Here is a 15,922-nt window from a genome sequence, read left to right on the forward strand (position 1 = left end):
CGACTCTTTCGGGCTTTTGGAAAGGTGTGAGCAGGCGGGGTACCGAGCGAGCGGATACCTTACGCATATAAAGATGGTCCTGAATGATTTTTTTCACTGACCCCACAATAATTTTGACATTTTGGGCTAGGTCTTGAACGATTACGCGGCGATTTTTTAAAATGGCGGCCTCCACTTGCTGGATGGTGTGCTATCGGAGCCGTTTCCACCGAAGTCCGACCACAATTGAATTGACGATGCCAGTTCTTCACTACATCATATGATAGGGAATCTTCCAAATAAACCTCTTTTTTCTCATCGAACGTCTCCCTTGGAGTGCGGCCTTTCAAGTACCGGAACTTGATGACTGCTCTGTATTCCACTGCATACACTGTCACACCTCACACCACTTCAACACCTGTAAAAGAAAGACCGTTATTAGTTCAGAGTTTCACATTAGCACGTGACCTATAGTGACTTATGTCATTACACATGCGCAGTTTCAGCATCCTGTAATAATTGGAAGTGAGTCAGGGGAAATCCTTATTGAACGTCAGTCATATTGACTGGGCTCATTTTTAATTCTACACCCGGCAACAGATGGATCACTGTTGCCACCGATTACCTGACGCGTTACGTGGAGACGAAAGCTACACAGCGGGGCACAGGAGGCGAAGCAGTTCCTTTTTTCATCGAAAACATCGTCTTTAGGCACGGCGCCCCAGAAGTAGTCATCGCAGACAGGGGAACTGCCTTCACTGCCAAACTCCTTGACTTGGCTCTCAGACTCAGTGGTACAAGCCACCGGAAAACAAGTGCATAACATCCCCAGAGCGACGGTCTAACTGAGGCTCTTAATGAGACCCTCGCAGCCATGCTATGCATGTACGTCAACGTGGAACATAAGAAATGGGATGAAATTTTGGCTTATGTAACCTTTGCTTACAATACCGCTCGACAAGAAACTATTCAAAGGACAGTGTTCAGCTTAGTCCACGGGCGCCAAGCCACGACGATATTGGATGCCATGCTGCCGCACGAGTTTGACGACATACCTATCGACATTGAAGAATTTGCTCAGCGTGCCGAAGAAGCCAGACAGCTCGCCCGTGTGCGTATCTGCCTTCAGCAAGACCAAAATGCAAAACAATACTATCTTTGACACAGGTCCGTTTTATACACTCCCGGGGACAAACTACGGGTCTGGATACCCATACGCCATCGTGGACTTTCCGAAAAACTGCTAAGACGGTAGTTTGGATCGTACAGAGTGGCCCACCACCTGAGAGACGTGAACTACGAGGTCGTTCCTGACAATGACAATAGCTCCAGTCGCCGCAAGCACTTACCCGAAGTGGTGCATGTGGTACGGATGAAGCAGTACCTGTCGAACTAACTTTTGTGTGTTTCTTTTTCTGTTTTCAGGTGTTGTTACTCTGTGCCCTTGTAGACCGCCGTCATAAGCTTGAGTTGCGCGTATGCGTGACCGCTTCTATCAAGGCGCAGTGAAGAAGAAGAAGTCGCGTTTGCGCTCAGTATTAAAAAGGCGAACTGCCGCTGTGCCTCCTGAATAGTGCTACACGACCCTGTTTTTGACGCTGTGACAAAGTGTTGTAATTGTGTTAAAACCTTTGTCGCACTTCGGTGTGATCCTGCTACGTGCCCGGAAACACGTGGTAGAATATCTGTACCTCCGAAAATGTGTGTCTGTACTCATTTAAGTTAAAACATGCGAAGCAGGCGAAAAATAATTTTCTGCGGTATTAGTTGCCGACAGCATCATCATATCCTGGAGCACACTATGGCAGAGGGGGGGTGGGCAGTTATCAAACCACAACATCTAGCTGGTAGACGGGCCTACACATTCCCCATATTGAATCCACCAATAAGAAGGAAACCAATAAAATCAGCGAAACGGCGATGAATTGAAATAAGTGCAATGTACCAGAAACGGTATGGATATCGGAGTGCCGTTCTGCCAACTTTCTTTAGCTGAATGGTAAAATGTGTTAATGAAAATCGCATAACACTGCATATGAACCAAGATATTGGCCCAGGGACCAAGATATTGTTACAGTAGAAGGATATAAATTTTCTTGTGTGTTTTGAGGGTATCGATGTGGATTTACTTTAACGTGGTTCTTCACAATTCTTTGGCAGGATATCATGTATATTCCATATCGGAATCAGGGCCCGTATTCACGTAATTTCGCATCACTAGAATTGTCCGTAAGAGTGAACTCAAGACAATCCTGATGATCGGCATGCTATTAGCAACGACGGCAGCCTTGAACAATACCAAACAACTACTAGTGAAAATCTTTGTGAATTCGGCTTCAGGCTTTTTTCAGCTTCAGGCTTTTTCAGTGAATTCGGCTTCAGGCTCGAACGTCTGATCCCAACCTTATTATGAACCTCATCAAATCCAATGGCATTAACATAAATAAAGGGGTTACCAAACGAAATGAGCGTAGTCAAGAATGGGTAAGATAATAGGTCGCGTGTGCTGTAAGATTTGCATTTTTCGAAGAATCGCGAAGGGAGCACTTCAAGCAATGCATTTAAGACGTTGCTTCGTTATAGTTCGTTTATTTACACACACAGAGTGTATCTGTGTCATGCTTTGGCTCTGTAGTGGCTTTCGTCTACGGCAGTGTGTTTAAAGTGTTTGTTCAAAAAGCGCAGCGACTCTTGTTTGTCCGCAGTTGACGTCGGGTATTCAATATCTTGCTTGCAGTTGTAGCGAGACACGAAGGGCAGCGACAGGTGTTCGTCTTCTACTTTGCGCGCGAAGTAAATCCAGGCTTTTCGTATTTCGCCGCCCTCTGTCGAAGACAAACCCCCGGAGTGCAACTTCGCTTCGGCGTCAGGGACAGACGAGTTGAGCCGCGAAGACAGCAACGCGACGTCTTGCTGCGTCCTGACGTAGACGTCGGGATGCGACTCGAGGCCGTCGAGGGACTCCAGCATCTGGTCGTCCACTAGGTACATTTCACCGGACACCTCCTGAATGAATCGGAATTAAAAGCAGCTTTATTTTTCATTCATTATTGTAGACAAACAAAGAAGCAATATACGCAAAAGCAATGTACGGCTAAGAAACCGTCCACTAGTAAATCAGTGATTTAATTGTGGAATACACTGCATCTTATCATTAAAGTTCAAGAAGAAGGCCGATTTTATCGTGGAGTAAATCATTTTCTGTTAAGTGCCCCGATATTAAATTAAAAATCTTACGCACCCCATTTTTTACTGCATGTACTATTAATCAATGTATGCGTCTAATTTCATACTTATCTGGATTTCATTTGTGTGTGCAATGGGGCTCCTGCGTGGGTGTTATTGTTGAACATGTTCTAGTTTTATTTGTTTCATAATTTTTCTTTGCGATCTTTGTGCATTGAAGTTACTCATTGTGCAGAATATGTTCTTTCTCTTTCTAGGCATTCTGTACTTTTTTCTTTTGCTAAGCATCTGCTAGTTTGTTGCTCTAATGGTGCTGCTTGAAAACATTAGTACTGTATTGTTTACAGTGCAAAGTTGGCCCCAATTCAGTCTATGACTCTGGGATCTCCGCGTGTAGTGTAGTTCCCAATATGTAATAACAACATGTTACAACAAAACATATTGATCTGATTCTGAAAACGTGTAGGTTCCAAAGCTCAAGGCTTTGAGGACACCTCGCGTGCGTCAAGCAAAATGATACTTGAAGGCTCATTAACATTCCGGCCACTGCACGAACAGAGTGCGGAGCCCGTGCCTTATTCCATCTCCAGATCGGCGGGCATTGTCTTGCCACGCAAATGCGCCTAGCGCACTCAGGTACCTTAAACGCACACAAAACATTGTTCGAGGGCCAATGCTGGACAGTGTGCGAAGTGAGAAGCTCGAATTTAACATCGTGCGAACGCTGATTACAATATCAAAAGAAAAGGAAAAAAGTCTGAAGGCGTATTCACAAAGATTTTCGCTAGTAGTTGTTTGGTATTGTTCAAGGCTGCCGTCGTCGCTAATAGCATATCGAGCATCAGGATTGTATTGAGTTCACTCTTACGGACAATTATAGTGTACGAATTTATGTGAATACGGGCCCTGATTCTAATGTGGAATACATATGATATCCAGCAAAACAATTGTGAAGAACCACGTTAAAGTAAAACAACATCGATACCCTCAAAACACACAAGAAAATTGCTATTCTTCTACTATAACAATATCTTGGTCCCTGGTGCAATATCTTGGTTCATATGCAGTGTTATGCGACTTTCATTAAAGAATTTTACCATTCAGCTAAAGAAAGTTGGAAGAGCGGCATTTCGACATCCATACCGTTTCTGGTACATTGCACTTATTTCAATTCATCGCCGTTTCCTTGATTTTATTGGTTTCCTTCTTATTGGTGGATTCAATATGGGGAATGTGTAGGCCCGTCTACCAGCTAGATGTAGTGGTTTGATAACTGCGCGTTATTTCGTTTGAAATTGCACGGACAGTTCTGCTGCGCCGTAGTCAACATCAGTACTCGGCCTGCACACTCAGCCTTGCCGCAATAGGTTATTTTTCGCTGCTAGCAAGTTTAATATCTTGCACACGAAGTAGAGCACATGACAGCAAACGCACAGACATCCAACATGACGAACGTTTGCCGTATCGACAACAAACCTTCGGCAATAAAATGGCAATGCCAGTCAGCTGGAGCTCGCACCTGCATCCGGTTGCGGCACCTGGTATTTTAACTTTTGGTGCGATGACAGAATAAATTTATTGTATACAACACTAACTAAATGGACATGTACTTGTCTGTCCGGTCTTTGTTTAGTGGTCGTTCGTAATTTACAATATATTTCAGTATGGTACGTATTTGGGCCGATTGGTGAGTAATGCCGTGCGTATAAAGAACCCAATTGCGGTACCCAGCGAGAGCGGCAGAACAACGTGCTGACCAACAAGTTGTATTCAGTGCTTGTTAGTCAGTGTGTAGTCCTGCAGCTCATGGTGTCCCATCTTTGCACTCTTTACAAAGGACATGTTTATAATATGCTGTAGTTACATGGAAACGCATTCACTAAAACGTCTCTGCACATGTTCAGAAAAACATCTTACGCTAGAAGTCTTAAAAGAAATTTCGAGTCAATCCTGATACTGGGCATAGTGTTACCTTAGGCGATTGGCCAATAGCTAAGAACAAACGAAGAGCTTTGTGAATTTGGGCCCTTGTTCATAAGAGCAAATACCATAGAATTGTCTTAAGGAGCAAATTTCCATCCAATTATTATGCTGGACATACTCATACCTGCCAACCTGCGAGATTTAAAATTCGTAAGAAACCCGCGAATGGGAGGAGGAGTGTGGAGCGAATTTCAGGAATCTCGCGCCGAGATCTCACCTTGTCAGGCCATATGTACGCGCTTTATTATTGATTTACCTTCAGACGGAAAACGCGAGAAGCACCAAACTTGGAACAGCAGAGACTGACAAGCGACACACTTCCTTCAGATCGCATTGTCTTTGTCATCGAACATGATGTTGTCCATTTGTTCTGCCTCAAGAGCTAAACTGAATAAATTTGGTTGGTTCAAGTACCACAATAGTAAACGACGACTTGCACTGTTTCAGAAAGATGGCGCAAGTGCCACGTAATTAATTTATTGCATGCACTTCTTTCACAATTTTGCTTCACCTCACCCAATAAACCACCAAAACAGTTTTCGCAAGACGATTGACTTTTTGTAGAACACAACGCAACGGGGATAAATATGTACAATTTACAAAAATTTGGTGGAGTTGGCAGTTAGGCATATTATGAGTGAAGGCTGGCTGGCGGAGAAAAGAAAGAGCACTTAGGAACAAAAAAAAAAAATTGACCCCTGGACCTTCGCATTCGCAACAAAGTACTTAAGCTAGAACGTTTCGTAAGAGCACATGCAAGTTAATTGCAATGTTTATAAATATCAACGAAAAGTTGTACGAAATTGTGTCCTGGAGCCTGATTGACAAAGCTGTTCGTTCGCAAGTGCTCTTAACTATTGGCCTGATGCATTCACTAATGATAAGTCTAACATCACGATAGCCTGAAATCTGTTCTTACGAACAACTTCAGCGTAAGATATTTTTGTTAATAGGAACCATGAATGTATTTTACGATACTTTTAATGCAGAATTAACGCCTACAGCCACGCTGTTCTTTCGCAGGTTCCTCAACAAAATAGCATTTTTCTTGTCCCATGTGTCAACAAAACACGGAGCATTCCTTGTTTTTCTCATTTATCGATAATGTTCGATGGCAACGGGCAGCAAAGCTAGGAGACGAATTCACAAAGCTGTTCGTTCGTAAAAGCACTTTGCCGTTGTCTGGCTGCCTTCGCTAATATTATGCCCAGCATTAGGAATGGCTGGGGTTCCCTCACGCGAATAATTAATACGTAAGAGAATATTGCAACAAATCCTGACGGTGGACATCTTATTAGCTAAGACTATCGGCAAATGGGGAAAGCGTTTATGAACGAAACAGTTTCTTAATTCGACTACATGGGCCAAATTCGCGAAGCTTTTTGTTCCTAAGCGGCCTGAACCATTGGCTGGCTGCCTTCGCTATTATCGTGTCCAGCATCCGGACTGGCGTAAGTGTTCTTGCGGCCACGGAATTTTAGTTCTATTCGCACTTACGTGGCCCATGCCCTCACGGGGCAGCAGACACGGTATCTCGTACGAGGACACGAGAACCAGCGGCCATTTCTTCAGCGTCCTTGCCGTGCCAATCAGCGTAGCGCGGCCGTTGTTGGGGTTCATCAAGATGTGATGGTTCGGCTGGCCACACTTCAGAGTTCCGTAGGTGAACACGGGGTGCATAGCCTTGTCGCCCCCTATTTCAGCTGCCATGTTGTTCACTCTTCCTTGCTCAGTGATGGGGAGAGAGAGAGGTCTTACCTATAGCGGAAGTGCACAACAGGAAATGAAGTCATAAGGAGAGTGCAAATCAGTCTAATACAATAGAAAACGCAACGAGTTGGTAAGGATTTGTACTTTAAGAACAGGCACAAGACACACAAGCGGAAGAGAATTCAAGGAAATTCTTCGATTTTTAGAATCCGTTATCAGCTGTGTTTTCGGCGTTTGTGGCGTCGTTCTCATCTCACTTGTGTCCGTGTCTTTAGCACTTAGAACTGAAACCCTGAAGGACAACTAAACTGTTGAGAAATTGGGTTGAGGACTTTAAACAACGGTGTCCTCAAGGCAGGACCTGTTAGTGTGTATCTATGTGTATCTGGTTGTGTGTGTGTCTGTGTATTTGGGTTTTGGTGTGTCTGTGTGATTCTTTATTTCTTTTTACTGTGCGAAGGAGACGTTGCTGCTTGGTAGACGGCGCCGGCTGCTCTTTTTTTCTTATTTGATAGATGTGCTCAATAAGTGTCAAACAATGAATAAAGAATACAGTATAGTGAAAACAGTTCTAGGCTTCACGTAGACACAACAAAAGCAATTGCTTCTGAGCAGTTCACCGGCGTTCGAGTGTGTTTATGTTTATGTATTTCTCTGTGTGCGTGACAATCTGGTGATCGAACGATCGACCGAACTATCAATATCCTCCATTGGAAATCAAAAAGCATGCATTTTCATGGCTCATAACGGTGCCTGCTTGAATCGGAGGAAAGCCACTCTGGCCTACATATATATGCCGTTGTTAGAGGCTTCTGAATAGTGTAGCATCATCGTCTCCGAGAGTATACCCGGTCGCTTCGTCCGTCAAATGTGTACATCCGTATGATACGTTACCTCCTTAACACGATTCGTCATCATGATATGTGAATTCTTTTCATTGTGCTCGTTACAATTTGGCCAGTGTGGCTAACTTAAGACACCTGCGAACATACGTTTTAGATTACTCCGGCAGCGCTGCATTGGTCACGCAACATAGCCATTAACCCTCAATTCGGCGATGAACGGGCTGTACTACAATAATCAAACTTTATTGTAGCTGCCACTGTTCATACTGTCTCGCAAAGTTGGTCCCACGCTGTTTTGCGTGACCTGCCCAGTACTTCCTAAGCAGTCCGAAAGACCACTTGGAGACGCCCTGGTCCACATAAAGTTTTCCTTACGGGTAAAGTAACTTCTGGACATAGAAAACGTGCCCTGTTGAGCGCAATCTACTAGAAAATTTGACTTGCAACAACTGCTGTCACTGGCGCCACTACGAGCACAAAATTACGAAAGAACACTCACCACTTTGTGCGATGCTTGGAATGAAAAACGTGAGTACTTCAGACGCTCTGATGGAAAGCGATCCAAACTAGCGGCAACCAAAGCCCCTGTTTATTCGTGCAGAATTCGTAAAACCCGCCCTAAATTATTCCCTAGCACTATGGAGACTCGGTCAGCTCTTGGTTAGGCGCTACAGCAAGCTACACTGCGACAACATCGAGAGTGAAATGATCGCTTGTGGCTCAATTTATATCCCCTTTTGCAGATCAGCTGCAGATGTAGTTTCTCACCACGTTATGACGTAGGTGTAGAAACATCCGTTACTATTCCAAGGAAGCGTGCGTTCTCGCTCTCTTACACTATGCAGATATGTTGTAAAATGAGTACTGCGGTTCATCGCCATCACCGTAGCTGGATTGAACGAGATATGCATAAAGTGCGCAGATGAGCACTCACTTTGCACTTCGGTATTTCTGTTCTTTTGTTTGCGTCAGCCTAAGTTTCATATATCGCGTTTGGCTAGGCGACATGAAATAGCCGAAGTATCCAGGGTTCCTATAACGTAAAACTATCCCAATGTGTTTTTATTCCGCTCTCCTGACGTGAAATTTGCGTATAACCCAAGACGTAAGCATCAGGCGGTGACCCGTACCGTTGCCTGATCAAACGTTCTAATAATTTATAGGAGGCCACATTTCTCTGCTTTCAAAACGAATAACATTGCTTAGATTGCGCGGTTTTTTGTTTCTAATTGGCTGCCAGGAGGTGAGTGCAAGCTCTAGTGGAGAGTATTACCATGGGGCCGAGCCAGCGCACTGAAAATAGATAACCGGATGAAGAGGGTGGTGCCCGCGTTTGCAATTGGTCCGCTTTTACTTATTTAGGTGGCGGTGGCGGGTCGAAGATCGCGGCGGCGTGCAACGGAAGGTAATGCAGCCAAAACAGAGATCCTCAGGAGAGAAGAGTTGGCAGAGTGAGGTCGTAAACGTGGCGAACGTGCTCGAAAACATTACACGTCCACGCAGAAAGAGACACTAGTAGCTTCAATCGCTTCCACTACGCGTTACAAGATCCCGCACGTTTTTTCCCCCCTTCAGAAGCGCGGCAGCAGGCATCTCACAGGTGTGTGCAAGCCTGGTACTGCGGACCATACCGTCGCTTGCATGTTTTGTGCTCGGGCGCTAGAAATTCTGTACTGCGTATTTTATCCACCATCTTATGAAAATGAACGCAGATGAAAAACCGATGAGTCACCCTCCAAGTTTGTCTTGGCCACTGAGAAAGCCACGCAAGAACTAGTTTGCTTTAGATTCAAGGTCATTGCAATGTGGATATTCCGAGGGATGGCTCGTATTTGAATATTGGATAACTAAATGATTCTACTCGGAACACGCGATCGGTCGTTCACATGATGATGACAAAATGTATTTATTAAGGGATGGCGCGAAGGCCTATAATGGGGAATAGGAAGAGGAGGGGGGAGGCGTATTCAGAGCCGTCCTAGAAGCTGCGCGTCCTTGGCGAAAGCCAAGAGCGAGTCCAGAATGGCCCTGTCGGAATCTGTCGAGCCAGTTGTTCACATAAAGTGAAGGATCAAGTTGTCACAATGATGACACCCGGTATATGAAATGTGGAGTCACTATCTTTTTTGTTTGTTCAAGCGTGTGAGTGCTTGGCGGAAGACGTGACATCACTGAAATGCCTTCAGATCAGGCGCACCGCTTCTCCAACACTGTCTCTACATTTACAGTCACGTACAACACAAAAGCGCAGCAACAGCTGTCTCTCAAAGGAGGTCAATAGCTTTCTCTGTCGGCATTTCATGACGTGGAGACGAAGAAACCGTCAAAGGGTTTCTTCGAACAATGGTGCCTACTCAGTCCCGCATCTACAGCCACAAATGTGGGCGTGGAACCGATTCATTGAAGAGCGACACGTGTGTACACTGGAACTTACTGAGTGGTCTAAGCTTGTCCAAAGGTTGGTTGGACCAACCTTAGCAGAGCAGCTTCATGGGTTTACCTTTCGACTCCGGACTACATAGTGACTCAGGTAGACGGGAAAGCAATTAGGTAAAAACACGGACGGACGGACGGACGGACGGACAGACAGACAGACAGACTCGCTGGAGTTGCCCAGAGGCTATGGCGTGAATAAATTCATAGTTTTGGGGCGTAAAACCCCGAAATTTATATATTGTGAATAGATACATAAATACAAATGTAGCCCCTGGAAAGAGCACGAAGTACCCTAAGAACGCTACACTTAAAAAATTCAACAGTTCGGAAAACATGTATAGGAGGTACATCGGCTTAATGTAGTCGCTAAACTTCGCGAGTTGCTGTACCCTTTGGAACACCTTTGCTTTTCTAGAATCGAAGCGATTTTTTAATTCCTATAAGCAAAGCAATGTGGCGCACTTCGATGATTGGAATGGCATATGGTAGGCAACCGTATTAGTAAACTGTGCTAACGAGAGGAGTAAATGTTTTTTTTTTGTTAAATTGTCGCGAACCGGAGGCATTTGAGAAGGATGGTAGCCTTGTCAACGTAAGGGCGAAGAAGGGTGGATGAAATTTTCAACGGGACTGTAAAGGGGAGGTGAGCACGCGACAAAAGGCACGAGGGTGAGGAAGGAAAACGAAAGATTTGGGTATTTGGACACCGCTGATAGTGACCGTCATCTTCATGACAGTGACATGAAAATAGTAGTAGGCGAACATGAGTAACCCACAGAAGGACGAGAGGAAACGCAGCGATTATAGTGGGGGTGAGGTGAGGGAGGTAGTGAAACAGACGATGTCACGCGCTCGTGGCACTGCCATAGGTCACGCATAAAAGGAACCTGTGGTTAGAAAATTCCCAACCAATTGACGCCTGTAGGCCACGCTTGAAAGCAACGTGCGTTTAGAAAATTCCTACGAGATCTACGCCAGAAGAATATCCAGATTTTATTTTATTAGGATATATTTTTATGGTGTTTGCTGCACAGAACGTGTCGACATGCCCATCGCATGTATACGTCAACAATGAGGCATGCAGAAACGGCCTCTGCCAGAAGATGAACGCCCGCAAATGACGTCTTCGACGTGCCAGAATAGCGCCTGAAAGCACAGTAAAGAATAAACCCAAAGCGACGTCTGTGCGGTTCAACGTGCGCCTCTCGTTCATCTGCGCATTTGCGGCTTCTGCTCGAAGGGTAAGGAAACTGAGGCTAGGAGGGAGCATCACGTGAAAATTTTGGAATCTAGTAATAAAAGATATATAACCGAAAGGCTAATGGGAAAGATGCCTCGATATTCAAGCGGTAAATTATAGTCGCCGAGCGTGCAGACAATATCCGAGCGAGTTGGGTAGGGTCGATCGTGACGATGGCGTTACTAAGAGCTACCAGGAACCAGACAACGTCTTGAGAGGTGCTGCAGCCGTGAAGAGCATGTTTCCCATGAAGCAACGTGACGTGAACCACTTCGATGATGAGAAAATAAAGTTCTTTTTCTTTTTTTTATCTTAGGTAGGGCATTAGGCAATATAGTAACAAGAGCTTGATGGCGTACCCCACCGAAAGGGAAGTTCATAGTGTCCATCTATCCATCCATCCTAAAGTAGGGCCATGTCATTTCTCCTCCTCCGGCAGGTGGGGGCGCTCACACTATCTTCTGTCGATCGTTGTAACCCTCTGCCCGGTACTAAACTAAGAGATGCTCTCTGAAGTAAACGCTATCGCTAGGTGTCGCTCGTCCTTTTGAGGTCGTATTTTAATCAGAATTTTATGCGCTATATTATGACTGGCTGCCTAAACATAAAAAGAGGACATGTAAATGTCATTCGCTTTTGGTGACATGTACAACGCCGCGCGCTATCTCGGCGTTGGTGGATCTACGCCGTCGCCTCCATGCTTCATTCCCTCGTCGGCCAGCGGCCAATGTGCACAGCTTGCCTTTAACATTATGACTAGGCAGCGAGAGTGAATGATCAACCACCACTGTATTTGCAGTTGTCTTAAAGCTATCACTAACTTTTCAGCTACCGATCAATCGGCGGAAGCGGTAAGTCGATAAAGAGACACATTAGTTGCGCGCTACACAACTACGTACGTTTCTTTTTTTTTTTTTTTTCTATTCTATCCACCAACTTATCAAAGTGGACGCAGAGTAAAAAACGACGAGTTAACCTCCAAGTTTCTCTTGGCCACTGAGAAAGCCACGCAAGAACTACTTTGCTCTAGAATCAAGGACATTGTAATGTGGATAGCGTTACCAGTAGATTTTCAGAGGGATTGTTCGTTTTCGAATATTGGACAACTGAATGAATGTACTTGGAACGCCCGACCTGTCGTTCATATAACGTGAAGGAGCAAGCTGTCACAGTAGTGATCCCCGGTTATCTGAAATGTGGAGGCAATTATTTTTTGTTCAAGCATGTGAGTGCTTGGTGGAAGGCGTGACATCACTCAGATGCCCTTACATCACGCGCACCAGTTCTCCTACACTGTGTCTACATTTACAGTCACATACAGCACAAAAACGCCGATACAAATGCCCCTCAAAGGAGGCCAATAGCTTTGTTTGTCGGCATATGATGACGTGGCAGTCAATCTACTTTGATCCGCTATCGGGACACTGCAGGGAAACGGGTAACCACGAATTATTCGGATTACCCGCGACGTCATGACAATTGGTTGACAGGATTGGTCGTAGGGCTTCCTGGAGTTCGAACAGCATTTGGCACTGGACTCTTCAGTTGTCAGCGATTGGGCGACTGCCGAATACGCGATTAGAATTGTCTTTACGTTAATCGCGCGCTGCACTTTCTACTATTTTCGAGACAGTTATCGATCCTCCAGGCGTCTTTGAGCGCGGACGATAGCGATAGGTACTTTAATCTTCGCCGACCACCGTGTTCAGTTTCTTTTGCAGGAGCAAACTCTCCCCAGTAAGTTCGTCTTCCCGTAGGTAGGCACTACTTTTTGCCTGCGTACCATCACCGCTTTGTAATGGAAGGCGATACACTCAAAAGCTGGTGTTCGCATGCATTCAGAGTAAACAAAGACAACGCCATGGAACGCATGACCGAGTCGAGCAAAAACACCGGTGTTCGAAGACGAGTTGACTGAAGTCGAGAACGAAAGTTATAAATAAACGCAGTGACGAACACGTAGCACTTCGGGGAGTGGAAATCTAACCAAGCCGCATACAACAAGTGCCAGCATATAAGATTAGTGATGAGCGAAGAATCGCCGAACCTTTATCGAAGCAACCAGCGCTGGGAGACGGATCCTTGGCCAGCTCCAGTCTGGAAGATTGGCAACAGCTCATTGTGAGGGCTGAGGACGCGGCCGGTGCTCCCGGTATTCTGGAATGAGGACGCCTCTCCAAAGCTTCATTTATGTAATATAGATGTTTATTTTCTCTCGCTCGCTTATCTCACGGAGCCGGAACGCTGGGTTGGTTTGAAATCAGCCCGCCTGACTCTTTGAAGCCAGAGAGCAAATATTTTTATTTTAGAAAGGTAAGAGTGCGGGAGGGACCCGTACTCTGGAATCCCTAGAACGATCTCATAAACAGTATGGGCCCGTTGAACTATACAGCCAGGCGAACCTCGAAAGGGCCGTAACTGAGGGCATCTTCCCACAGCTCTTTGGTGCGGATGGCGTGCAGGATAACTGGAAGGGGAGCCACACCTTCCTGCGCTGAGCAATTCGCTTCGCAGATGGAATCCGGAGAATCCCTTGCCGTCAATTTCACGTGTGGTTCACCCGAAAACACAGTAACATGGCATCGCGAACGCCGGAACTACGCTACAAAAGCACAAAGGTGGCGGGAAATGTGGTGCCTGCGTAGCCAGGCCACTCGCATTGTTTTGCACCACGATGGCGGCGGAAGCAAAAAAAAAGCTCTAAAAAAAAGCGTGCGTGAGCACGTGATGGTGTTCGGCAAATGGAAAGGCCCAGCATCGAGGGAAAGTGCAGGGAAGGAGGCCGGCGGCAATCTTAAAAGCATGGCCCTACCTTTAGTTTTATTCAGTGGAGGTACGCAACCGCGGCAGCGGTGGTACCGGCTGGGCGGAGGAAAGACAAAAAGAAATAGAAAGCTCGCTTTCACTCATAGCGTGCTGTGCAAGCGTTTCCCTTTAAAGAATGCTATTCCGTAAGCTGCAATGTCCGGGAAGTGGCAACTGTGCGACTGGTCAGTATATAGCACCGCGTGTCGTGTCTCTGGCCGTAGGTGTGGTGATCGGTGCGATGCCTCAGTTTATCGCGAAATGAAAACACGTATACAAATGCACTAAATTTCGCATAAAGAAATATTGTAATCGTGAATGGTTTTTTTCCCTAGGATTTTAAGAGAAAGACGCTCATCCTTTTACCGTGTTCTTTATCTACCTCTCAAACCCATGACGTCGTCCTCGTCCGCTGCTGTAACGCCTTTTGTGGACTCCGACACACATGCACAGATGCCCCTACCGAGGGATGAAGAAAGCCCCACGCAAGTTTCCTAGGGATCAAGCTGCGCGGTAGCGCAGTGGCTAACGCGCCCCACTTTGTCAACTGTGTCGTCACAATGGCATTATTTGGAAACGCAGCAACTGTGGTGTGCGAACTACGAATTCGTAAACTTTGCAAAACAAAACGACTCAACGATGACGAGGACGTAACGGGAAGGACGGACGGATACAGTCAACGCCCTTTTAAGCTTTAAACAGTTGTCGCCGTAAAAAAAGAAAAAAGAACCTATCACGAGTATTGGAATGCGCATACTTTAAACGTTTTTCAATTGGTGGCAGACGTGCAACTATACGAAGTTCAGCGCTCAGTGCTTGTTTGTTTTTGCTGGTGGGGGTAAATGCGGGATGTCCCTTTGTAGACGCGACAGGTTAGTTTTAATGCACTCGAATTACTGCAAAAGTGACGAGTCGTTCGTCGGGGGCCGAATTAACCGCGGCATTTTCTCCTCAAGTGCTTTTTGCCAATGCCTGGCTGCCTTCGCTAATGATATCCCCACCATAAAGATTGACCGGAATTTTCTTCGTACGCGCAATTACAGCGTAAGTGTCTTTTTATGAATATGAGCCCCGATCACGGAAATCGCCACAGTTTGAGCGCGAGGACTTCGAGAGCAAGCATGAAAAAATCCCGCAGTAGAAACTATTCGATCGTTCGGGTGCGTCAGCCAAGCACGAAAATAGACAGTCTTAGTACTGCGTACGTAGCGTACGTTAGATCGCTACGTTCTGCAAAGTGCGCACGTGAAGAAGTCAAAACGAGCGGTACATGATGCGTATGGTGCCGCCGCGTACGCACACATCCGATTCTCTCGTCCGTACGTGGGGAGCCTTGCGTGCATCTCTCGTGGTTCGCGTTTGTTCGGGAGAGCGCGAGACAAAGGAGTTTCGCGACATGGCGGCGTCAAAGGCGACAAGCAGAAGGCTGTACTTTTCCATGACCTGCGATTTGGCCTTGCTGCATGAAGTGAACGCGCCGAACCTATTCCAGGATCGTGCACGTTATGAATCCATTCCAAAATATATCATCTTTGTTTTTGAGAAAGTGTTCAGTGTGCGCTGTTTGAGCGCACAATTTACGTCACGTTGGCGAGATCAACAGCGTCCATAGTTCGACCGATGGTTCGACGCACTGTCGGACGCGGCCAACGAACCCGGACGTGCCCGGCGTCCAACGACGATTGCCCGCTTACGCACGTAGGCATTTCCCTGACGTGACGTAAGCCTGACGTGACGT

General features: G+C 46.0%; 1 protein-coding gene across 1 annotated transcript; it reads right to left on the bottom strand.

Annotated features, from left to right (window-relative positions):
- Positions 1-1,371: 1,371 nt before the first annotated feature.
- LOC126537446 (gamma-glutamylaminecyclotransferase C-like) lies at positions 1,372-6,858 on the bottom strand. The gene is made up of 2 exons (XM_072287639.1): positions 6,646-6,858; positions 1,372-2,997 (listed from the first exon to the last, which is right to left on the bottom strand). Exons 1-2 carry the CDS (start codon positions 6,856-6,858, stop codon positions 2,596-2,598), a joined length of 615 nt encoding a protein of 204 aa, XP_072143740.1. The 3' UTR covers positions 1,372-2,595.
- Positions 6,859-15,922: the final 9,064 nt, after the last annotated feature.

This window comes from Dermacentor andersoni, chromosome 4 (genome assembly GCF_023375885.2).
Source record: "Dermacentor andersoni chromosome 4, qqDerAnde1_hic_scaffold, whole genome shotgun sequence".
NCBI classification, from domain to species: Eukaryota; Metazoa; Arthropoda; class Arachnida; order Ixodida; family Ixodidae; genus Dermacentor; species Dermacentor andersoni.